General features: G+C 52.3%; 1 protein-coding gene across 1 annotated transcript; it reads left to right on the top strand.

Annotated features, from left to right (window-relative positions):
- CFAP45 (cilia and flagella associated protein 45) lies at positions 1-22571 on the top strand. The gene is made up of 12 exons (XM_054010831.1): positions 1-144; positions 677-802; positions 6741-6883; positions 10776-10920; positions 13852-14022; positions 14631-14809; positions 15019-15148; positions 15551-15697; positions 16346-16459; positions 18082-18275; positions 19004-19228; positions 22356-22571. The coding sequence occupies exons 1-12, from the start codon at positions 142-144 to the stop codon at positions 22429-22431; spliced, it is 1653 nt and encodes a 550-aa protein (XP_053866806.1). The 5' UTR covers positions 1-141; the 3' UTR covers positions 22432-22571.
- Positions 22572-25438: the final 2867 nt, after the last annotated feature.

The following is a 25438-nucleotide window of genomic DNA, read 5'->3' as shown; positions in this document are numbered from 1 at the left end:
TTCCGGTTGACCCGTAACGTTCCACCCCGTGACTCCGGTTGCCTAGGAGAGGCCGCGGGGCTCTGCGGTTGCCATGGCGACCGGTCAACAGCCAGGGGAAGTGCCTGCGCGGAGCCGGGAGAGGGGCGGCCGCGGGGAATAATGGTGAGAGCCCGGCCCAGCCCCGCGGGTCCCGCCATCCCGGCCGGCTCCTCCCGCAGCGCGCTGGGACCTTTCCTTTGACCGCTAACGACGGGCCGCGCTTAGCGCCCCGGGCCTCGCAGGCCTCAGGGCTTGTCCTGCCTCTTCCCCGGTGGCGGGTTCGCCCCGCAGCCCGAGCCCAGCCGACATCCGCGGGATGGTCCCTGCCCGGACCCCGGGGCTCGCCCAGGCGGAGCCTTCAGCCCAGCGCCCCCCGCACGCTCTGCTCCGCTCCCCGTGCCCGCGTATCCTGCCCCCGCTGGGTGGTGTCACCCTCCCTGCCCGCGGGCCAGGCCCCCCAGCCCCCACTGCTCCCGCGGAAGTACCCGGGCTGGACGGTGCGTGGATGTTGGGCGACCCCCTTGTTCCAGTCCCGCTCTAAGGGCAGCGGCAGGTCCGCACCTAGGCTGAAACCTCTGGCTTCTAGTCTTGTGTTGGCCCCGTGCTGGGAGCGGATGTCACTAACAAGGGCTTGGGTTCTCTCACTGCTCCCCAGCCGGCCACCATGTCTGGCTCAATGAGCGCTTCATCCAGTGCATCCAACAGGTCCAGGGCCCGCACTCGTTACAGAACCAAGGCCGTGAACTCAGAGGTCGACGAGAGCCTGTTTGGAATTGCCAAGGTAAGGAAAGGAGCTTGTATAGGCAACTGCCTCACCCTTTCAGTCTGTGTGGTATTGATATGCTACACAATGCAAACAATATTTCAAAAGCACAACCATCATGTATAAACACCCCAGAAAGAAACGAAAATGAATATACCCCCGTTAACTCCCTTCTTTCCTTGGATATAAAGGAGCTCTGCTAAAGCACCTTTCCAGCTCCTTTATTGATGAGACTCAGGAAAGGGACTGTTTGAGGGCTCTTAGAAAGAGGCTTTTATAGCCTGTGCTGTCATTATAGGCAGGGGTAGTCAGCCCACAGGTGGCCCATAGCTTGCACTCATGGCTCCACTGCAGTCTGGCTTTGAAAGAATCAGTTGTTCCTAATTAAATGCAACTGTGTTCTAATTTCTTAGGCCCAGAGTCACAAAGGGATTTAGGTGCCTAAACCCCAGATTTAGGTGCCTGTGCCCCAATTTTGGGCACCACTGTGATCTACAAAACACCTGCTGAGCTGCTGTCTAGTCTTGTAGACGTCTAAACTCCCTTGACACCTGTTTTCACTGTAAAGATTTTCCTAGATGCCTATGAATCTACCTGCCTCTGGGCATGCACACTGCTGCCTCACTCTAGGTGTCTGGATGTCTGAGCCCCATTGCAAACAAAAAAAAAACCAGGGGAAGATAGTTGCTCCTCCACCTACCATGCCTGATCCAGTAGATGTGCTTAGAGCATGCCTACCATATCAAGAACAGGAGTACCTGTGGCACCTTAGAGACTAACAAATTTATTAGAGCATAAGCTTTCGTGGGCTACTGCCCACTTCTTCGGATGCATAGAAGTGGGTTGTAGTCCACGAAAGCTTATGCTCTAATAAATTTGTTAGTCTCTAAGGTGCCACAAGTACTCCTGTTCTTTTTGCGGATACAGACTAACACGGCTGCTACTCTGAAACCTACCACATCAGGCATCATTCAAAATCCTGAGGAGGAGGAGGTAGCAGTGGTGATCTTACAAGTTTTAGCACACTATTGAGAATGCTCATCTGGGATATGGAGATATTGGTTTAATTCCCCTCTCTGTCTGATGGGAGGCACTCTCAATCTCTCCTGTTGAAGCTGTTCCACTCATGATAAATGATTGAAGAGTCACTGGAATAGGGGGTTGGGATCCTGGATTTCTCACCTTCCTGGGGTGTCCTAGCCACTAGGCTATAGAGTCACTCTCATTCAGTTTTTCTCTTGTCTAATTATTATTTAATTAGTTAATCCAAAGTGGAATGGCTTCAACAGGCAAGACTGAGAAATCTCCACATCAGACTATCACATAGCCCCGTGGTTGGGCACTTTCCTGAGAGGTAGAAGACCCCTGTTCCAATCCTTCCCCATCCTGCCCCCCCCAGACAGAGGGAGTAACTGAACCTGAGTCTCTCACTGCCGCCTGGCTAAGTGTGCTACCCACTGTGCTAAAAGGTCTAACACTACCATGCTTTATTTTATATGGCGTTAGGTGGGTGCCTAATTCACAAGAAATAGTTCAGCTGCCTAAGCCGCTTGACTCCAGGAGAGGGGTGTGTGGCTCTGGATCACATGCTTTCCTGCAGCCAGGGCTTTTAGGCACCTAACCCTGAAAGAGGCGGGGCTTAGGACACACCCCTCTCATTGACATCAGCCATTGGTTAGCTTAGGTGACTCCCCGCCTAACATGCTTACTTTTGTGGCTCGCATTCTCAGGCTTCTGTCTCTCCCCACACCTAATTTAGGCTTTGTAGGTCCCCATGGGTTTGTCCAGTGATTTCCTGGATGCCTAAAATGTAGGTATTGCAGCGCCTAAGTCTTGTCATGCCCCTGGGCTTTCTTGCTTCTAAAGCCTTGTTTTCACTGATTAAAAAAAGGTGTGGGGTGCTTTTTGTCTTTGTATTTTTTAAAGCTCAGGTAACTAATTCATCTGAGTTATCCCAAAGTAAAAACACCATGAAGACAAGGCACTTTGGCTCAGATCCGCAACCCCAGACTTTGGCATTTAGACTCAGATCCCCAAAGATACTTAGGTGTTGCAATGCCTAATTGTTAGGTGTCTAGAAACACTGGAAGAACAATGGTATCCACAAAACCTGAGTTAGGTCCCCAGGCTCCTAACCTGCTAAGCGAGGAGCCACCTAAGCAAGCCAGTGGGAGATGCTGCAAGTCACAAGAAAGGTGTGTCCTAAGTCCCACTGCTCTCATAGAAGTCCAGACAACAAGGAAGTACCTAACTCTGTTTAGCAATTCACAAATGGGAATCTGTCTCCTGGAATCAGGTGGGTTAGGCTCCTAAATAGTGGTGGTGCTGCTGCTGCCTCCTCTAGAGTGACCAGATGTCCTGATTTTATAGGGACAGTCCCGATTTTTGAGTCTTTTTCTTATATAGGCTCCTATTACCCCCTGTCCTGATTTTTCACATTTGCTGTATGGTCAGCCTAGCCTCCTCCCTTGTAACATTTAGCCCAGTAATTGGAGCATTCACAGTGGCATAGCCAGCTTTTAAGAGGAGGGGGAGCAAACCTAAAAACGCCCCCCCCTTGGCTCCTCCTCCGGCCACGCCCCCCCTGGCTTCTCCTCCGCAGACCGCCCCTCCCCCCACCCCCACGCTTCTCCGTCCGCGGCTGCGGGGCTGGGCCGCGTGCTGCACCCCCCTGCTCCTCTGGCCGTGCGCCGGCCGCCCCCCCATGGCTGCCGGCTGTGCTGAGGGCGGCCAGCTTGCGCTCCCCCCTTGCTCCTCCAGCCATGCTGCGGGCGGCCAGCCTGTGCCCCACCCTTGCTCCTCCGGCCGGCAGCCGCCTTTGGAAAGGCGCCGCTTTTGGGAAAAGGGGTAAGGGGAAGCGGCTGCTTCCCTTGCACCCTGCTAGCTATGCTACTGAGCATTCACCTAGGATTTAGGAGACCCAAGTTTAATTTCCTGCTTTGTCTGATGTGGAGAAAGGATTTGAAAGGGGTCTGGGGAGGGGCTGGTCTCACGCCTCTCAGGAGGGTGTCTTAACCACTGGGCTATGTGATAGTCTGATGTGGGTATCCCTCAATCTCTCCTGTTTAAGCTATTCCACTTTGGATTAAATAGTCATTGGGGCAGAGAGAGGATTTGCTTTATAGCCTGGTGGTTAGGGCACATGGGATGGGGAGATAGGAGGAGGAGGGATTTCCCCTCTCAAGTGTCTTAGCCATTGAACTATGGGATATTCTGATGTGGGTTCCTCCATCTCTCCTGTTGAAATAGTTCTATTGTAATTAAATTATTGAATATTCTCAATAATTAAATATTCATAGCACAGGGGCTCTCACACTGAGGGTTGGGACCCCTCAGGGGGTCGCGAGGTTATTACATGGGGGGGTTGTGAGCTGTCAACCTCCACCCCAAAACCCCGCTTCGCCTCCAGCATTTATAATGGTGTTAAATATATAAAAAAGTGTTTTTAATTTATAAGGGGGGTCGTACTCAGAGGCTTGCTATGTAAAAGGGGTCACCAGTACAAAAGTTTGAGAACCACTGTCATAGAATCATAGGAGCACTGGGCTGGACGGGGCCTTGAGAAGTCATCAAGTCCAGTCCCTCGGGCCGTAGTTTGCCCACCTCTGGCCTAGACCATCCCTGTCAGGTGTTTCTCCAACCTGTTCTTAAAAACTTCCAATGTCGAGGAGTCCGCAACCTCCCTTGGAAGCCTTTTCCAGTCATAACTCTCCTTATAGTTGGAATGTTTTCCCCAATATCTAACCTAAATCTCCCTTGCTGCAGATTAAGCCCATTACTTCTTGTCCTACCTTCAGTGGACATGGAGAACAATCGATTACCAGTCTCTTTATAACAGCCCTTAACAGTCTTCAAGTATGTTATTAAGTTCCCCTCTCAGTTGTCTTTTTTCAAGTCAACACAGACTGAGAACATCTTTATTCAGCCACAAGGGGAAGAGCTGTATAAGCCAGGAGCTGCTGTTGGCTCCCAGTCCCATAAATGCTGGTTGCTGCACTCTAGCGACTTGTGAAGAATGTGTTCCATTCATTTATCCAAAATGGCTGGTTTGGGCTAAAACTTCCTATTTGGGCCTCACTCCCAAGATGATTCTTTCAGAGAAAACTGAGTAAAACCCTTTTGGCCATTTCTGGGTTAGGAGAGCAGAGATAGAAAATGTGGGTAAATGAACAGTAACTGCCCTTTGAAACTTCAGGTTTCTCAAGAGGCTGGTCCACAAGGAGGAGGAGTCTGGGGAATGAGTATTGGCCTGAAGTCTGGGACTTGCTGTATTAAAGGCCAGACTAGTGCCAGAAGAGCCCTAGACAGGTTTATGATCTGATATCACACAAGCCTCCAGGCTGATATTGTTTATCAGTGGGGAGTTTATTGTAGTAATCACTGTAGCATTAATTGAGTTCCTCGATATGTGTGACAACACAGAGTAAACACAGCCACCCCCAATGTGTTCCATGGGAACCAGAGGACTGGCTGACTCAGTCATAGATAGGAATAACTTTCTTTGTGTTAAAGGGTAGGTAATTCAGCGCTAACACTGTTATTTCATCATTCACCACTTAGACGCTACATTGACAGGTAGATTATATTAATCTTGAGAATTCAGACACAGACAAGTCAGTCCAAAGTTACAGTCTCCAGAGCAACATTATCTTAGCCACATTGCACATCTATTTCTAGGCAGGTGTCACAGGACCCAATCTGTCCTCTCTGGGTCTGTTTCCCCCATCTGTAAAATGGGCGTAATAATGTTTGCTTTGCCTCATGAGGATGAATTAGTCAAGGTTTGCAAAGAGCTTTGAGGTACTGCAGACGCAGCACTATTCAGTACGCTGCATTCACCGCCCTGGGACCATTCTGCACTGGGTCCATCCCAGCACCACAGTCCATCTCTAATCTCCACATGGCTCAGTTAACACTGTTCTGGAGACCATCACCTTTCAGTTTCTTGGGTTTGTGCATTTGAACTTTTTACCTTCATGGTGCTTTAACATACATCTTGCACTGGTACCTGTTTTTGTATCAGAAGACAGCACAAGAGCCTTCAGGCTGGTCTAGCCGAATCACCCCTGGAGTGTGCTGGATTGTTCACTAGGTGGCAATGTCAGCTCAAATGAATGGGGACAGGACCAGCTTTAGGGAAAGTTATTCTTTGAAAGGTTCATTTCTAGGGCTGAATTAATCTATTCTGCAGGATCCAGTGCCTGTGACAGGGGCTGGGTCCTTGGCTCCTACAGAATCCAAACCTCCAAAGGATCTCCCACTACCCCTCCTACTCACTGTCTGCCCTTGGGAGAGCTGGGCCAACTCGTCCTCACTCCTTTCTGCTTTTAGCTTCTTGCTTCTGCCAGGCCCCATACAGAACTAGAGAGGGGGATAGGCCACCAGCCCCCCCAAAGTAAGTACAGCTATTCCTGGGGCATTAGGCAGGTGGATTGTGAACACTGTCAGCTCAAAGCAACAGAGGGTCCTGTGGCACCTTTAAGACTAACAGAAGTATTGGAGCATAAGCTGTTGCTTTTTACAGATTCAGACTAACACGGCTACCCCTCTGTTACTGTCAGCTCAGTTCAACCAAATGTTCATGGACCAGGGCTGATGCTGGCACCTAAACAGCTGTTAGGAGAGAATATCCTTCAGGTTCTGGTGACTAGGGCTAGAAAGGGGCTGGTGTTTGGCCTGGATTAGAACCAGGTGAAAGGCTTCAGCTCCTGTTCCCTGACCCAGCAGTCTGTCAGGATGTTTGCCAGAAAGGGTCATGAATGTTCTGTGGTAAGTTAGTGCTTGGGATCAGTGCTCTCACAATGGTACAGCCATGCACAGGAGCCAGGGGAGAAATACATCAGGATTCCAAAGATGTGTTTTGTGTGGGGAGCAATGAGCAACCCTGAGAAGACCCTCTTTCTTTCTTTCTTTCTTTCTTTCTTTCTTTCTTTCTTTCTTTCTTTCTTTCTTTCAGAACCTGCAGCGATCATGCTCTGGCAGCCCCCTAGTGATCCTACGGGATGTGCAGACTGTCCAGAAATCACCCTCTGCCTGTGGCTGGGGCCACAAACCTGAGACCATCCGCCTCATCACCAGGGACCTCATCCGTGATCTCATGTAAGCCAGCACCTGAGCCTCTGCTTTGAGGTTGTGTCAGGGACCCCATGGGGCTGCATTCCTGTCCTATGAAAGCGCTACAGTGCTAGGCTAGCCCTTACTGTATAGCCTCCTGGAGATGAAGCAAGTGGCAATCCCCTGGAATGCCTGGTTTGAGGTGTGAAGTGAGTTAGGCATCGTGTAGGGGAGTGACTCTTCTTGAGAGCCAGTCAGAGAGCACTGTTAGCACCCTGTTCTATAAAGCTCCCTCCCTCAGTGGCCACATTACAGGCCCCTCTTGTTCAGTCAATAGTATATGCAGGACAGGAGCAGCACAGAGCACCTTCAGGACATAAGCAGTGATTGGTCAAACACTGCCCTATATGTCCCCGTATGTATGAAAGGCAGCTTAAGTACAGAAAATAGTGCATTGTCAACACCCAGCAGACAGGGCTGTGGATTGCTCCAGGAATGTTTTCTAAGCAGGACTGAAATGTGAAAGAAGGGCCATGAGTACTCATTAAAGAACCCACAGCACTTTGCAAGAATGGAGCTATTGTCCTGGCCAAATACCAGTTCACACAATTACTTTCTGCCTCCCTAAATGTTCCCTGCCGTTTTAACTGCATGCAGGATTCTTCTTCACCTCCTGGCTTGAGCTGTTGTGTAGTGTTACTGTGCATTGTTAAACAGCCATCCCGTCTCACTCCAGAGGTGGGTTCATTTTTGTGGTAGGTGAAATGATCCAAGGCACTCTGGTTAATGTTTTCAAGGGTGACTACTGATGTTGAGCACTCCAATTTTTTGGGCACCCAGTTTGAGACCCCTGGGAGCTGACTTCTAGAGACGCTGAGCAGCCAGAGCTCCAATAGAAGTCAATGGGAGTGCCTGAAAATCAGGCCCAAGATGACTCAGGCTGGGCACCCAAACACTGAGGCACCTCAGGTTAATGTGTCATTTGACAAGTGGCTCTGGGATCCTCTGGGATGAAAGGTTCTAAGTACAGCAATGATATTATTATTATTACTATTAACCATTCTTTGAAGTGTTTCTGAAATCCAGTCTGCTGCTGTCGTCTTTGAAGAAATCATTAAGCAGGTATCACTATGTGGGTGGATGAAAGGCAACATATAATTAATAATTATTAAATACTTAGCACTGAACATCTTCAAAGTGCCTTACATACTCTCTTCTATTCACGTTCTTATACCGCGCCCATCACCATGGTATCTGAGTAGTACACAGAGTCATTTATTTCTTAGAACTTCTCTGGGAAATAGGCCCATATTATCACATTTTACAACTGGGAAAATGGGGGCACGGTCAGCTTCCCCTAGGTCATGCAGTGAGTCAACTGCAGAACTGGGACTAGAATTCAGTTGCTTCTGTTTCCTCATTCTGTGCTCATTACAGGAAACTATACTGCCTTATATAAAGATATTAACCTTTTAAGGGTCATTTGTGAGCAATGTGTGTAGCATGCAGGTGTTTTCTGTTTCCTGGTTAGGACAGTGTCCTTATATTTCCCTGGTATCTTCTATCCCTAGAGACTCAATACACTTTGCAATCTCAACAAACTGCCATACAAACTAGGCACAGGGATTACATCATCCATTTCTGAAATGCAAACATCACTGGAGTGGAGGACAACAGCTGTTTGACAGTGCACAGCGGTGCTGACTTGCTGCTGAGGACAGGCAGTGAAGATGATCATGTCCCACTGAAACTGGTGAAAGCACCAGGATGACAGTTGAGCTGCTTTCACAAAAAGCTGGGAAATTCAAGTCCGACTCTGAAATGTTTTGAACTTCTTTTACCAGGGGCTAAATAGCTCCACACATAGTGTTTTTGTGATTCCATTCAAACTCATGGGGAGTCCACAGGAAATGACCTGTTGGCATCATGCTGTTACAGATGCACCTTGTGCTGTTCGGTACCATGTGGTTCTATCCAGCTTCCATATGGATCAAATCCAGTCCCTGGAGGAAAGCTGGCCTATAGGCTTTGGGATTGGGTTTAGTCATGATTGTCTTTGTACAGGACTGCCCCTCTCTTTCATGTGCATGTATGGCATCTGTAGAGCAACATTCTGTAGATGCACTTGCAGGTCGATAAGCCATTTCAAGGCCTCCTCTGTGACGTTGTGGATATCACCCAGTTCACCTTTGAATCCGTATTTGGGGTTCTGCATTATGTGTTCGATGGTTTAGATGTTTGCCCTGGAGTCGTATGAAGGGGAGTCTTTGATTTTCCGCACGTACACAGTATCACTGGAGATGTCTAACCACCGTCACTCTTGGAGTGAGGTCAGTTTGCCCAGTGTGTGATAGCATCATACTGCTCTCACTGGGGTTTGGGGCTCTCCCTTCCCCACAAACCTGGCAGTGCTCTTCCTGAAGCACCATTGCCTACTCCCCACACTAGGCCCAGGCATTTTGACCCATATACACAAAGGTCCAGTTTTGGGTACCACGGCAGTTCACCAAATCCCTGCTCTGCTGCTGCCTAACCCTGTAGACACCTAAAAAGTCCCCAAGGCACCTAAGTTTTTGCCTCTGGGCATGGACACCGCTCCCATAGGTGTTTGGGCACCTGTCTATTTCCTAATGTGATCCTCAAATCTAGCCTGCGGGACCTGCTCTGATTGGTGTGCTCTGAGCATGCCTAACTGGCCTGGGAGAGGGGACAAGGAGGAACTCCCCTATACCCTTTAGTGCAGCAATTATGTACCCATCTGGGGTGTGGGAGACCCTGATTCAGTTGCCTCCTTTGCCTGTTGAGGAGAACAGATTTGAACAGGGGTTTCCCACCTCTCAGGTGAGTGCCCTAATCACAGGGCTATGGGGTGTTCTGGGGCAGGGCTCTCCATATCTCATGATGAAGGTGTTCCACTTTGTATAAATAATGAAATAGGCATCAGGCCAAAGGCAGTGCCAATGACTTTACACTCAAATCCCTTCTCCACCTCTGGCACAGGATGGCTAAAGATTGCAAGGGAGGCCTCCTCCCTCCCCTCCCATTTTGTATGGAGTGGGGCGCATGCTACTCTTCTTGGAAGAAGTGGGTTAGGCACGTGACTCCAGGAGAGGGAACCCAGATGTGGATCCCAAGCAGAAATAGGTGCCTTCCGCTAGCCTGGGCTGAGGATCCTAAGTCCTGGAGAGGGGCGGGGCTTAGAACACACCCCTCTTGTCAGTATCTGTGATTGGCTGATTTAGGCAGCTCCCCGCCTAGTGTGTTGGCTTTGGCGGATCTCATTCTCAGGCACCTATCTCTCCCCATACATTGTGTAGAGAGCCCAGGAGCCTAATTCAGGCTTTGGGGATTCCACTGGGTGGTAGGGTGCCAGATCTTAGGCATTGCCATGCTCAGCGTGGCAATGTCCTTTGTGGATCTGGGCCCTCTTGTGTGTGTGTCTGCTGACTTGCTCAGTCACTCACATGGTCCTTCCATGGATCTGGTAACCCCTATTGCAGGCAGCACCACAGGGTCTGCCGCCGAATTGCCGCCGAAGACCCGGCACTTTGGCGGCGGGTCCCGGGACGGAAGGACCCCCCGCCACGGGTCTTCGGGGCACTTCAGTGGTGGGTCCCGGCGTGGAAGGACCCCCCGCCGCTGCCGAAGACCCGGAGTGGAAGAAGCTCTGGGGGCCTGGGCCCCGTGAGAGTTTTCCGGGGCCTCCGGAGCGAGTGAAGGACCCCGCTCCAGGGGCCCCGAAAAACTCTTGTGGGGCCCGGGGCCTGGGGCAAATTGCCCCATTTGCCCTCCCCCCCCCCATCCTCCCCCGGGCGGCCCTGCCACCAGGCATTTCCCAGGCTGACATGTGGTTATGGAGAAGTGTGTGCAAGGTGGGGGTAGGGAGAATCCATGTCAGTGACTCTGCTCTCTGTGCCCGGCTCACTTGTTCTGCCAGTGTTCCTGCAGAGGACCCGTCGGGAGAATCCCTCATTATGAGCCCAGAGGATTTCCACCGCATTAAGACAGCATCCCGAGTCCTGACCAAGGAGGAGCGCGAGGCCAGCATAGCAGCCCTCAAGGCAGAGAAGGAAGCTGTTATAGTATGTGTCTCCTGTCACTTCCTTTTTGTCAGCTGGTTTGTAGGCAGATTCCAGGATGCTGTTTGAAATGGCCATGTAAGGTTGACTTTGTGGGGAAAGGCTCACTGAAGGGGCTACGGCAGCCACCCCAGACATTCCTGGTGTGCTGGGTCCAGCTCTTGCCTGCCAGAGGCCATTGGGCTAGAGAGATGGGGAGGTGAGTGTGACGTTCCCCTCTGGTGTTGCCTAGACCGGTGATCTGCTAGGCCATTCCAATCCTTGACTCTGGGAGCCAGCCTTACCCTGCTCTGCTGTGAGAACCCCCACTCATGGGCTGTTCACGCACAGCCTCTGGCATGTAAGCTGCTCCCAGCTACTTGCAAGCGAATGACACTAGCCAATATCTCCAGTCCCAGACACAACCCTAGGAACCTCCGTCTTGCAGTGTCCAGTTATGCCCACTGGACGCTGCAAACTTACATAAGTTCATCAATTTAACAAAGAAATTGATATGTCCCAGGCTTGTTATCCCAAGAGCCTCTGACACTGCAAACCAAACACGCTGCTTCAGGTAGAGTAAACAAACAGATTTATTAACTATAAAGATCGATTTTAAGTGATTATAAGTCAAAGCACAACAAGTCAGATTTGGTCAAATGAAATAAAAGCAAAACGCATTCTAAGTTGATCTTAACACTTTCAGTGTCCTTAAAAACTTAGATGCTTCTCACCACAGGCTGGCTGGTTACTTTTCAGTCAGGCTCTCCCCTTTGATCAGCATTTCATCTTGGCTTTGCCCCCTTACCCCTTCAGAGTCAGGTGAGCATTACCTCATCGCAGTCCCATACTGCCCAAAGGAAGGGGGTGATTCCCTCGAGGGTCTAACACAGGGGTGGGCAAACTACTGCCCACGGTCCGAATGCAGCCCCTCAGGGCTTTGGATCTGGCCTGCGGCGTCACTGGCACCATGTCCCTGCGGTCCCTGGGTGAGGGGGCAAAGGGCTCCATGCGTTGCCCCTGCGTGCAGGCACCACCCTGGGACAGGGAACCGTGGCCAATGGGAGCTTCGGGGGAGGTACCTGGAAGCGCGGCAAAGGCAGCACATGCGGAGCCCTCCTCCCCCTGTCCCCCAGGGGCCGCAGTGCTTCCTGGAGCGGCGCAGGGCCGGGGACAGGGCAGGCATGCTGGGAGCCTGCCCTGGCCCCGGTGCACGCCGCTGCCACCCCGGAGTCGCTTGAGGTAAGTGGCACCGGGTTGGAGCCCGAACCCCTCCTGCATCCCGCCCCCCCAACTCCCTGTCCTAAGCCCCCTGCCTGCACCCCGCATCCCTCCTGCACCACAACCCCCTGCCCTGAGCCCCTGCTGCACCCTGAACCCCTGTGCACCCCAGCCCCCTGCCCTGAGCCCCCTGCTGCACCCTGCACCCCTCCTGCACCCCAACCCCCTGCCCTGAGCCCCCTCATACACCCTGTACCCCTCCTTTGCCCCAATCCCCTGCTCTGAGCCCCTTCCTGCACACCACACCCCCTCCCACACCCCGCGCTCCCTCCTGCACCCCAACCCCCTGCCCTGGCCCTGCATACAATTTCCCCACCCAGATGTGCCCCTCAGCCCAAAAAGTTTGCCCACCCCTGGTCTAACAGATTCTTTTGTTGCTGCCTGAGCCAGTGTCCATTGTTCCTGTGAGACTGGGCTGGATTTGTCCCATCCATGCCCTGACGAGGCGTGAACTGCCTCTTCTGCTTTTGGAGAGTTTTTGCCTGGGCTTGCTTTAAACCATGAGGATACATTTTCAGCCTCATAACTATATACATGAAATTATAACCTATAACCTTACTATATCATTACTGTAACAATTACTATAACATCACTATAACAACCATGCTCGGTGCATTATGATTCTTCCGAAGACACCCAACATGACAAACTTTGCATTGGATACCACGCAGTCATTTTATAAAGATGAACGTGGGGGTGTAGAGTATCAGAGGGGTAGCCGTGTTAGTCTGAATCTGTAAAAAGCAACAGAGGGTCCTGTGGCACCTTTGAGACTAACAGAAGTATTGGGAGCATAAGCTTTCGTGGGTAAGAACCTCACTTCTTCAGATGCAAGTGGGGGTGTAGGGTGTTCCCCCGAGGTACCGCGTGTCACAGTGGGGTGCAGACTGCAAGGATGGGGTGGGGTTCTTGACCAGCCAGGCCCCAAACCATGTAGGGCTTTACAGAGGAAGCCCCTGGGTAAGCTCATGTCTGTGGGCCAGCAAACTGTTTATGCTGCTAACCCCAAACTGCTTCCCAAACTGTCAGGGGAGAGGGGTCATTGTGCTCCAGAGTGACCCCTGGTGGCTCCTAGCGATTGGCCGAGCGCTGGAAAGAGCTCTCCACCCAATGCTCCAAGCAGCAGAGACATGGAACTTGTACCCTACGCTGGGACCCAAGGGAGCAAGCCCAGGCTCTCTGATGGAGGGGTGTAGGGATTGCCCAGCCCCCACAGTTCATATCCCAGTGAGAATCCTCACCCTGTGGGGGTGGGGAGACCGCAGTGCTACAACCTCAGGAAGTTCTGGCAGGGGAGAGAGTGGCTCAGTTAATGGGCGTGGGTGGCTGGTACCAAACTCAGGGATCCCATGTAGGAAGGAGCATTCTGCACAAAGCCACTGGCTCATGAGCACAGGATCGGGGGGAATATCGCAGAGGCCATGGTTCCAGGCAGCTCTCCTGTCTCGGACACGATAGGATTTGAGCGTCTCCCTCAGCAGTGCTGCATCCCTGAAGCACCCCCCGTGCAGGTCGACCCCACCCAGATATGGTGTCATGGTGGTGCTGGCCCAGAAGACTCTGGCTTGTGGCAGCACTCTGTAGCGAGGGCTCCTATGGCAGAGTCAGCCAGGCTCTCCAGTGCCAGGAATGTGGTGTGGGGATCCCTGTCAGCAGCCTGCCTTTCCCCTCCAGGCCGGGGTGAATGAGCGCAAGAACACCATGAAGCAGAAGGGGATAGTGCAGAAGAAGAAGGAGAAGCTGAGCGACCTGGAGGAGGAGGCCAAGGAGCGAGCCCAGTACCTGCTGCAGCGGGCCAACAGGATGCGCATGGAGCAGGAGGACGAGGTCAAGGAGCTCAGTGAGGTGGGGTCTCAGGCTCTCTGCTCTGCAGTCTGCCCCGCTCCCCAGTAACTGGGCCCTTCTGCGAAGCAGGTCAGCACTGTACCCACTGACCCATGGCACTCAGAGCCAGGTTTATCCAAAGCAGGGCAAGCTCAGCACTGCCCTGGAGGGACCCTGTACAGGGAGAGGGAAGCTGAGTCTTCTTGGCCCCTGTGCAATGGCTGTCAGGGAAGGTGCCTGCTGTGATGGTGCAGATCATGACCTGTCTACGAGGAGTGGGACCAAGACTCATTCCACATGGTACCAGCCATCTGATAGCATGGACTTACGGTCCCTACTGACCTGGGCTGGATATGACCTGGTTACCTGAGTGGGGAAGCTCTTTGGGTCATTACCAGCCTCCTGTGCCATGCTGTCCTTGCTGTACTCAGATGTGAGGAAACCAGGGTGCAGAAATGCTAAGAGACCTGCCCGAGGGCACAGGGTGAGTCAGTGGCATGGCTGGGAATAGAGCTAATTCTTTGCTCTAACCACTAGATCACCGTCTCTGTTTTTTTCTTCTTGGACTGTCTCTCCCTGCCCCTCCCCCATCTGCAAGGTTGAGCCAGTGCGGTTCTTTATCCCCACAGTTGATCCTGAATGCAAAGTGCCAGGCGATCCGCGATGCACAGATGCTGGAGAAGCAGCTGATTGAAAAGGAGCTGGAGGAGGAGGAGAAGCGCCTGGACCAGATGATGGAGGTGGAGAGGCAGAAAGCCACCAAGATGCAGGAGGAGCTGGAGCAGAAGAGGAAACAGGAGCTGATCAGGTGATTCTGCAGCACTGGGCAGAGCTAGTCATAGTGCAGCCCCTCTCCCAGCACTTCCCATGGAAACCAGGGGAAACCTGCCTGTATGGCCATGGGGCCTGGTCAGCATAGCAGCCCTCAAGGCAGGTTTTGCAGGCATTTGTGCCGGGGACAATATGATGGGCCACTCATGTCTCCCTGCCAGAGATATTGTTGTGTCCTGTTCCCAGAGGGAGGCAACATCTCATCAAGCAGATAGAGAAGAACCAGCAGGAGAGGGCTATGAAGGCAGAGCAGCGGGATCAGGAGGCCCAGGAGATGCTGGATTATCTGGAGCAGCTGCAGATGGAAGACCTGAGGGTAAGAGAGAGACAGGTGAGGTGTCAGAAATTGATTCTGAGCCCGTCCAAGCACTCTCCTCTCGCTCCCAGCAGTGTCCCAGCACATGTGAGAGGAGACTCAGACCCCGGCTCTCTAGTATCCCCTGGGGCCAGGGGAAGGGGCAGCCCAGAGCTAGTTAATCTCCTCATGGTTGAGGACTATGGGAAGCAGACAAGGAGCCCAATTGGAAAGTGAGCAATTAGCAACGGGGCCCTTCTTCAACCCCAGCCCAGTAGCTGGCTCCCCTGTCCCTCCTGGTACATGGTACCAAGAAGGCTCCAGGCAAATGCTAAAGCAAGAATGGGCTGGGAAAGGGTCTGTGTTGGGGCCATTTTCCTGGAGTCCCTCTCTCATGGCCACCTTGCCTTGTACCTTTCTCAGGACATGGAGCACAGACATGAGCAGAAGATGAACATTCAGGCTGAGATTAAATGTATCAATGATGAAAACCAGCAGCGTAAGGAGGAGCAGCTGGCACGGGAGAGGATGGCTGACCAGCGGGTGCTGGAGTACCAGAAGCAGAAAATGGTCTGTTCTGTGGGCAGTGGGACAAGAGACCAGGTGGCATTCCTGCCCAGTAAACTGAGGCTGCATGTCACTGTGAAGGTTCTGCTCTAGTTCAGCCAGGAGTTCTGGGCAAGATGCAGAAATTATTGGGTGAGGGTGAGGTTCCCTGGCCAGTGCTATGCAGGAGTTGAGACTAGATCATCATAATGGTTCCTTCTGGCATTAATATCTGTGAATCTATCAGCGAGATCCATCTGGCCTGATGGATGCTGGCATGTCCATATCCCGCAGGCAGAAACACACATCTGTATGAACCACGTTTTCTGGTGCGTGAGCATTGTTCAGCTAAGAACAGAGGGAGAATGTCTGGCTAGCTAGATGCTGGCTCCTGTAAGGAGTCCAGACAAGAAGGGGAACAATTTATTAAGGGTCATGATGGATTCTCCATCACAAGTCTGGATGTGTAGCTAAATATCTGTTCTAGGAATTATTTGGGGGAAGTTCTCTGGCCAGTGTTATACAGGGGGGTCAGAAATGTGTGTGTGAGCGAGAGACAGAGACACTGGGTGTGTATGATGCTGTGCGCCTGCATGTGGTGGCGATGGGGAAGGTTTACCTGTTAACAGCCCGGGTGCAGCTCATTGACCCGGCACTGTTTACCTGGTCCAGGCACGGGAAGCAGAGTTCGAGGCTGAACAGGAGAAGATCCGTCGGGAGAAGGAGATGGAGACGGCGCGTCTGAGGGCATTGCAGGAAAAGGCCCAGGATTACCAAGCAGAGCAGGTAACATGCTTGCTAAGCCTGCCTCCGTGCCAGTCCATCTCCCTCCCTGCCTCTCACTCCCCTGCTTCCATCCCAGCCAAGTCAAAACCTCAACAAACCCAATGGGAGTAGCAGGGGAATGGTTCCTCTTGCTAGACCAGTCCCTAGAGCCCTAGTAGTGTAGGGGGCCTGGGTGGGGTGCACCCCCTGGCCAGGACACCGGGTCAGAGTGCATTACATCTGCACTCTCCAGAGCCAGTGGGCAAAGGGACCAAGGAAGGAGCCAGGGGAGATGCTGCATTCTCTTTACAACAGACTTGCATCTAGCAGCATGTTCCCCTGAGCAAACTCCTTCCCCAGCTCCAAGGAATTAGCAGCTTCCCCTCACACAGGATGTCTGTCCCCCTTGCTGGAGCTGGCAAGGGGCTAGCAAGGGCTGCTGGGACAGAGGTAAGATGGAGAAGCTGGAGCTTCTCTTCTCCGCTGGCTGTCCAGCCAGGAGCTATGTGAGCCCCTCACTCTACTCACGCTGCTCTGAGGAGGGAGATATTTCAGTGAAATGCACTGAGAAATGGACCTTGTTAAACCAGTTGTGTTGCTCTGTTGAGGCATCATGGTGTAGAGCAGCGTTCCCTTCCCCTGTCCTGGGAGGAGGTCTCACCCCATCCCTCGCCTTGGCAAGGGACCGGGAATGATGCTGTCGCCTCGCGCACCTCGTGGGGGTCTCACAGCAAAGCAAGGGAGACATGAGAAACCCGTGTCCACAAGGCTCTAACATGGGCTGTGGCAGGGCAAGGGCCCCTGGCTGAGAAAGCTCTGCTCTTTGTCCTGGAGAGGCCACCTCAGGAGCACAGCCAGGCCTTGCTGCCATGATGGGGTGGGAGGCAGGTCTCTCAGGTGGCCCCAGCCCAGAGCTCTGGAGATCTCACCAACCCTGTGGTGGACCCACTAGAACCTAGTGTTATGCACTCCCAGCAGCCTGCCTTGCTCAGGAGGTGGCTGCAGAGGCTCAGCATTAGACGAGTGGCTGCAGCATCCTATAGATTGGGCTAGTCAATTATTTTTTGTCAAGGTCCAAATTTCTTGGTCAAGGTACAGTCCAGGTCCACACTCCAGGGAAAAGTTAAAAAAATAACAATAATAATGATAATAAGTAAGTAAAAAGATTTCAGGGTCCGTTCAAAAGCATCTGGGGGGTCCGGATTTGGCCCACAGTCTGCCTATTGACTACCCCTGCTATAGATTATCATTGGCTCTGAAGGACCCTGAGGACCCTGAGGCTGTGAGCTAGGTGCCAGCAGAACTCATAGATGGCACCAACCCATTGTTCTGTATCTCTCTTCTCTCCATTCAGCTCAGATCCCAAATCTAACAGGGTTTCTGTAACGTCCAGCACTGCTGCCCCTGCCCATGCTCAGCAACTCCAGCTGGGTCTGTCCTGCATCACTAGTAGGAGCATGCACATAGCTGGACGCTGTGCTGGGGGGCAGGAGGCAGGACAGAACCCAGCTGGCTCCTCTGTAGCCCAGACAAAGGGAGCTCAAGGTCCTGAGCAGCAGTCAGGCTTGTGGAGCTGTGCACACAGTGCAGCTAGGGTCCCTGCTCTGCTCGCAGCAGGAGTCAGTGCTCTCCCTTTCTGGCAGGACGCGCTGAGGGCCAAGCGGAACCAAGAGGCCACCGAGCGAGAGTGGCGCCGGAAGGAGAAGGAAGCTGCGCAGAGGAAGGCGGAGACTGAGGCCATGCTGAAGAAGAGTCGGCTGGAGCAGATAGCCCACAAGGAGCACAGCCTGGCTGTGCAGGTGCAGCGGGACCGCAATGAGTTCGAGAGGATCCTCAGGTAGAATGGGTGGCGCTGGTGGGGTCACTGATGTAGTAACTGAGATCCAGCCCTGGAGAGCCAGGTAGTTCAGGGCCCGGGTTCCCAGTGATGCTGCACCTTCCCTCTGCCCCGTCCAGTACTGAAGGGACTGGGGCTGATCTCCTGTCTCCTCAGCACCAGGGCTTCCATCCAAGGCTTTTCACACCATGGATTTCCTTTAGATGGACGATGGTTTTGTGTATCTTTGATCACATGATCAGAAAATTCTACCCAGCATGCACTGTGTCATTTCTGCCCCTCGAGCAGCATAGTGGGAAGCGGGGTTCTGTAGAAAATCTCCCTCTTTACGCCAGGCTCACGCTGCTCTCTGGCTGCTCAGCCTGGGAGATGGGCGGGCACATCAGACAAAACACTGGGCCTGAGCTGCCTGCTCAGACTGCAATCAGCTTTGGACCGCACTGGGAGCCTACCCATTACAGACCTGTCTGGGGAGCCCAGCTTCCCCCTTGAAGCCATGGTGGGAGGACACAGCCTGGGCAGTCGGCAGCAGGAACAAGGAAACCCTTGTCTGCATGGGAGGGTGCTTAGCGTGAGTGGAGAAGTGAAACTGGAATGCATCAGGAGGAACTTATGGCTGCGGCATGGGTCAGAGCCTTGGACAGAGCGTTATCTGCCCTTCCAGCGCCGCTGCTGGGGCGGGCAGCAGTTCGAGCACAGGGGTCATGCAGCACAATGTCGCCCTGCAGAGCCCAGCGGGATCAGATTGAAAAGGAGCGGAAGGAGCAGGAGCGGCGCGCAGCCCTGCATCTGAACCACGCCGACCAGGTGCGGCGCCAGGTGCGCGAGCACCAGCAGAAGCAGGTGCAGGAGCGAATCGCTACCTTCGAGGAGGGCAAGCGGCTGAAGGAAGAGGCACGCCGGCGCAGTGAGCGCATCAGTGAGATCAAGAGGAAGAAGATGGAGGAGCTCAGGTGAGGTTGCAGGGCTAAGCAGGAAGCCTGTGCCTTGGGAGTCTGGGCTTCTGGGATGGGCTTGGCTTGCCATGACATCAGCCCATTCATAGTGCTGGGGAAAGGCCATGGGATGTGGGAAGGGCTTAGAGCAGGGATTCTCAAACTGGGGGTCAGCACCCCTCAGGGGGTTGTGAGGTTTTTACATGGGGGGTCGCGAGCTGTCAACCTCCACCCCAAACCTTTGCCTCCAGCATTTATAATGGTGTTAAATATATAAAAAAATGTCTTTAATTCATAAGGGGGGGTCGCACTCAGAGGCTTGCTATGTGAAAGGGGTCACCAGTAAAAAAGTTTGAGAACCACTGGTTTAGAGGGTCACTGCTCACGCAGCACAGTCCAGCAGGATACCCCGTTACGGTTTGGGGTGCAATCCAGACCAGTAAGGGGTTGTGCCTGTAACCCTGAATGCCGTAAATGCTCTGCTGCCATAGTTCACAGCCCGGACACCAACAGCCAGCAGACAGGTATGCGGTATCTTCCCCTTGTTCACTGAATGGCCTTGTTACCTTTCATGTAAATGTAGCTTCATTGTCTCTGCCTGATGATGAGGCTGGTTAGACAAGTGAACACGCAGTTGTTTATAGCCTAGACTTGCTGACTCCCCAACCACCTGGTGAGCTTTAATGGTTCTGTTTACCGCAATTGTAAATTGCATCCCATTGTTACCAATCACCTGCTTCTTTGGTATGCCAGCCCTGGGCAGACATATGTCTACTTTGTTCAAATACAGACTTTAAAACATAGTCCCAAAGGACTTGTCACATATATTCCACAATGATATTATTGACCTGTGTATTAGTAGCTTTTCAAATGATACCCCACAAGGATAGTTTGATCATTGTCGTGGGCGTAGGGTGTGAATACAGGGGTGTTTAGGGTCACAACCCCATCCCTGCTTTCTCTCCCCATATCCATGTGACGGGTTAGATCACAGAACCCCCCTTGGGAGCTGCCAACTGATGTGCCAAGATTACTTCTGGCCCTAATTTCCCTGCCAGCTCGGGACCCCAGCACCCTGTCTTGCTGAGCCAGACACGCCCATCTGCTCCAACACAGACCCAGGGTCTGAATTACTTGCCCCAAAGCTGCAGACTTAACTGAAAGCAGCTTACAGAAGTGTTCTTGTCTTTAACACTCAGATGCCCAACTCCCAATGGGGTCTAAACCCCAAAAAATCTGTTTTACCCTGTATAAAGCTTATACAGAGTAAACTCATAAATTGTTCGGCCTCTATAACACTGATAGAGAGAGATGCACAGCTGTTTGCCTCCCCCCTCCCCAGGTATTAATACATACTCTTGGTTAATTATTAAGTAAAAAGTGATTTTATCAAATACAGAAAGTAGGATTTAAGTGGTTCCAAGTAGTAACAGACAGAACAAAGTGAATTACCAAGCAAAATAAAATAAAACACGCAAGTCTATGTCTAATACAGTAAGAAACTGAATACAGATAAGATCTCACCCTCAGAGATGCTTCAATACATTTCTTTCCTAGTCTGGGCACAATTCTTTCCCCTGGTACAGCCCTTGTTCCAGCTCAGGTGGTAGTTAGGGGATTCCTCATGATGGCTCCCCCTTTCCTCTGTTCCACCCACTTATATATCTTTTGCATAAGACGGGAATCCTTTGTCCCTCTGGGTTCCCAACCCCCCACCCCCTTCTCAATGGAAAAGCACCAGGTTAAAGATGGTTCCAGTTCAAGAGACATGATCACATGTCACTGTAAGACTTCATTACCCACTTGCCAGCACACACATATACAGGAAGATTTACAGGTAAAACAGAGCCATCTAGGGTGACCAGACGTCCCGATAAAATCGGGACTGTCCTGATTTTGAGGAGTTTGTCCCGCGTCCCGACCAGAGTACAGTCGGGACACCATTTGTCCCGATATTTTGTTTCCTGGTCTTCGGCGGCAATTCAGTGGAGAGTCCTTCAGTCACAGATGGTCTTCGGCGGTATTTCGGCAGTGGGTGCTTCTGTCTTTGGCGGCAAGGTTTATTACCCGCCACCGAAATACTGCTGAAGACCGTCCGCGACTGAAGGGCTCTCCACCGAATTGCTGCCGAACTCCTAAACGTGTGAGTGTAAAAAAACAAAAAAACGCCCCCACTGCGGTGGTCCCGATATTTTCCCCTTAACATCTGGTCACCCTAGAGCCATCTGCAGTCAATTGTCCTGGTTAATGGGAGTCATCAAGATTCGAAACCACCATTAATGGCCCACACTTTGCATAATTACAATAGGCCCTCAGAGTTATATTTCATAGTTCTAGTTTCAGATACAAGAGTGATACATTTATACAAATAGGATGAAGACACTCAGTAGATTATAAGCTTTGTAAATGATACCTTACAAGAGACCTTTTGCATGAAGCATATTCCAGTTACATTAGCATATTTTCATAAAATCATATAGAGTGCAACGTCACAATCCACTCCCTGGTTCTGGGCCCAGCAGGGTAGATGGGGGCTGTGGAGATGATGGGGAGCAGGTGATGGAGTCGGCAGGGAGATGCGGGGAGGAGCAGCCGCTGAGCAGAGCTGGGCAGGCCAGCAGAGGAAGCTGGTTAGCAGGGCTGAAACAGTTCACTGGTGTTAGCTGGGAAGAGCAGGAAAGGTGCCTAGGGCTGCCCCCAAGGCTTCCTCTTCTGCCTCAATACACTCGGAGCCTCCCCTCCAGCCCTCTTTTCTGCCCCCCAGCACTTCCTCAACCATACACACGTGGGGATGGATCACCCCGTGGAAGAGGCAGCAGATTCCCTCCAGCTGGTGCCAGCCCCCTACCTCTTGGTCAAACAGAACCAGCCCCATCTTCATGGTGACCAGGCAGCAGGGCGCCAGGGGGAGCAGCCAGAGGGACAGATTGAAATTCCATGGAGAAGAGGCCCCCTGCCTCACCAGCCCAAGGCCCCAGTGACCATGGCAAGGAGGGTGGTAGTGCCAAGTCCAGTGTGGCCCTCCCAGCTGGCTCTGTGGGACCTGGAGAGCATGGGGTCGGGCCATGGGCCAGGCCCATACCCCAGCATTCTGCAGCAGGACCTTGGGGCTTGACGTCCCTTCCCTTGTTTTCTTTGTTTCTAGAGCTGCCGGCCTGCCTGAGAAGTACTGTGCCCAGGTAGAGCGCCGAGGCCTTGTTGAGCCAGCCTCTGTGCACTGAGGGTCTCCAAGGCAGCATAGCCCAGCCCAACCTGGCTGCACCGCATGGCAAGGAATCGCAGCCCAGCCTCACTAGGGGCCTAGATTGTATATTTTGTTAGTTTCTGAGAGTGTTTTATGAATAGAGATATTTATGGAGGAGTTGGTGTCCTTCGCTTTGCTGTGTCCCCGAACCAGCCCCACCAGGGAAGGAGGGAACAGCATCTCCTCTCCAGCTCGGCCCACCTCTATGGGCTGTGGAGACTGGCTCACCCATGCTCCCCAGGTGAGAGGGACGCATTAGTGGGTACCTCCCCTCCACTTCCATGGAGGGGCTTGTGTCAGGTCCTGGACTGGCACATGGGTGGTCCAACCGTAGGCTTCCTGGGTTACTGTGGGCAAGATGCATGGGAATTTTCTTCACTGTGCTACAGTCCTCAGCTCTGTTACAAAGGGCTCCTTAGCCGGCTTGTGGCCAGATCCAGACCAGCCAGTCACTGGTCCCATATCCCCACGTCCATCAGTAGAGAATGGGAAAGGCTGGAGCATGCTCTGATGTCTGAGAAGGGCAAGAGAATCCATACGCTCCTGAGGCAGCCCTGGAAATCCTGCTGGGCCCCTGCCCTCCGGATGGCATCAGCTCCAAGGGAGAAATCCATACAGGAACGTCACCCCGAACAATCCTTTGGACAACGTTAGATACAGCGCAGGTGGGTCCCTTCCGTGGCTTGACTGTGACTTGATGGCTTTCAGCTCAGTTCCAGATCGCGCTCCCTGGGCTTTAATAACCCTGGGCTTTAATAACCCTTGTCATTAAAACTGAATGAACAGTGTAGCAGCTGCCAGAATACCATCAAGAACGCTCAACAGGCTCATTCTCCCAGTACACCCTGTCCTTGGCTCCCGATTCCCACTTGGATGGCTGACAGTCCCCGCACAGCCCCCCCGCCCCCCCGTCCTGTGTGCAGTATTGGCTCTGTAGTGCTGTAGGGATTGGTGCTGAGAGCAGCACTAGAGTTAAAGTTGAAACTGGATTTTCCTTTGCAGTCTAGTTCTGTTCTGCCATCAGTGTTTTTTGGAACAAATTCTTGACGTATGTTCTGAGAACGGATGTACTGGAGGGAGTCACATTGCATGGGGAAATGGACTGGCGCCAAGTGCAGCAACAGCAGAAAATCCCTGAGTGCAGATAGAGTGCTCCCAGCTGTGCTGTTCAGGAGTGCCAAGAGCCAGTGTCTCAGGCACAGCAGCGTACCCCGTGGAGCACTTTCTCCAGAAGAATCACTGACAAAGGGGTTGGGTTTCAGTGGTAGCCGTGTTAGTCTGTATCAGCAAAAAAAAAACAAGGAGTCCATGTGGCACCTTAGAGACTAACAAATTTATTTGGGCATAAGCTTTCGTGGGCTAGAACCCACTTCATCAGATGTATGAAGTAAAAAATACAGGAGCAGGTATAAATACATGAAAGGATGGGGATTGGGGCAGGAAGATTTGCTAAGTGAAGGCTTCAGGCACCCATGTCCCTGGGACAGAAGATTCTCCAGCTGCTCCTCACAGCTCCTACAACAGCATCTGCCTGTACCCCAGAGGTGATAAACCCTTGCTGTTACAGAGAGGCCGAGGCCGGGAGGAGGAGGGGGAAAGGAGGAGAAAGAGAGCAAGCAGGGAATGGAAAGATGAGAAAAATCATTTGAGGGTCTTTGATAGAGGGAGGCGCAGGCTGGCTTGCCTCCCTCCTCTGGCTCCTGCAGGTCCAGCTCTGTTCCCATGTCCCAGAACAGCATGGTCCTGTAGATGGCATCAGGGTGGTGCTGAGATCTCAGCTGGTGGGCCTACCTCTCCCTCTCTGGACGTTTGGTGAGGATGGCATCGGTCATGGAGCTCAGGGTTTCTTCTGCTGAATAATTCAGAGCAGAGTGATGGACACAACAGATCTGAGAGCGTGTGAATCTCTACAGTGCCTTGTGGGCCTCAATCAGCGCAGGGGCCTTGGAGAGGCTGTGTGCCTGTCCTGTGCTGAGGCAGATGGGGACAGATTGGTGCAGGCTAGAGCAGCCTGAGGGCTGCCCTAAGTAATAGGCTCTCTAAGTGTTGTGTCAGCAGAGCTTAGCTTGGGTGCAGGACTCTGTAGGCCATGTCTCCTCCTGTCCCTGAACGCCCCCTGTGCCAGTGGTTTTGCAGTGGTGGCACAGAGCTGGGAGATCCAGGCCTCTTTGCATAGCTTAGCAGGGGCAACGTGTCCCCAGAGCGAGGGTCAATCCCTAGCCCAAAATGTCCCAGACTTGTTTGTTATAACGGGACAGGGAATAAGGCCTGACTGACAGCCACACAGAGGAAAGCATTGAGGTTGTCTGGGCTAGGAGGGTAGGGACCGTGTATCATAGAAGAGGTGCTGTCGATAGGTCCGTGGCTTTAGAATATGTTCTGTGGTGCTGGGTGTTGTATCATTGTCCCTTAGGAACTCTAAATGCTTTTCCAGAAGCATTTATGTTTGAATAGCCACAGGCCCCGTACCACCTCGTGACCTCTCACAAGCAGATTCTCCCTAGCAGGAATTGGAGTACTTGTGGCACCTTAGAGACTAACATACAAGTTTTTTCATGAGGTTGATGGATTTCCACTCCATACAGCTAAATGCAGTGCCTTGCATAATGACAGGTTTCAGAGTAGCAGCCGTGTTAGTCTGACTAAGGTTAGTCTCTAAGGTGCCACAAGTACTCCTGTTCTTTTTGCGGATACAGACTAACACGGCTGCTACTCTGAAACCTAGCAGGAATTGTGCATCAAGTAATTTCTCAGTAGGAGAGTCCCTCAACCCTGTACGTTGTCAGAGAAGTCAGAGCCAGATGCTCAGAGACGTATGCACCAAGCGTTCTCAAAGGAAACCCAGAGGAAACAGCTACCTCCCTGGATAGGCTCAGCCCTCTGACTAAGAGCCAGCCGCACTAACCCTGTGCCACAGCGATGGTTTGCTAAGATAATGGGAAGAAGCAAGTGGTGTGACGCTTGTCACTGGCTTTTCTCCAGGA

Source organism: Malaclemys terrapin, chromosome 21 (assembly GCF_027887155.1).
Source record: "Malaclemys terrapin pileata isolate rMalTer1 chromosome 21, rMalTer1.hap1, whole genome shotgun sequence".
Classification (NCBI taxonomy): Eukaryota; Metazoa; Chordata; order Testudines; family Emydidae; genus Malaclemys; species Malaclemys terrapin.
This window is presented reverse-complemented; position numbering and strand designations above follow the sequence as displayed.

Excerpts from the sequence above, each read along its gene's own strand:
- CFAP45 (XM_054010831.1), top strand. Across the intron at positions 10,921-13,851 it reads CAGAGAAGGAAGCTGTTATA|GCCGGGGTGAATGAGCGCAA; the intron begins GTATGTGTCTCC and ends TTTCCCCTCCAG. Across the intron at positions 14,023-14,630 it reads AGGTCAAGGAGCTCAGTGAG|TTGATCCTGAATGCAAAGTG; the intron begins GTGGGGTCTCAG and ends TTATCCCCACAG.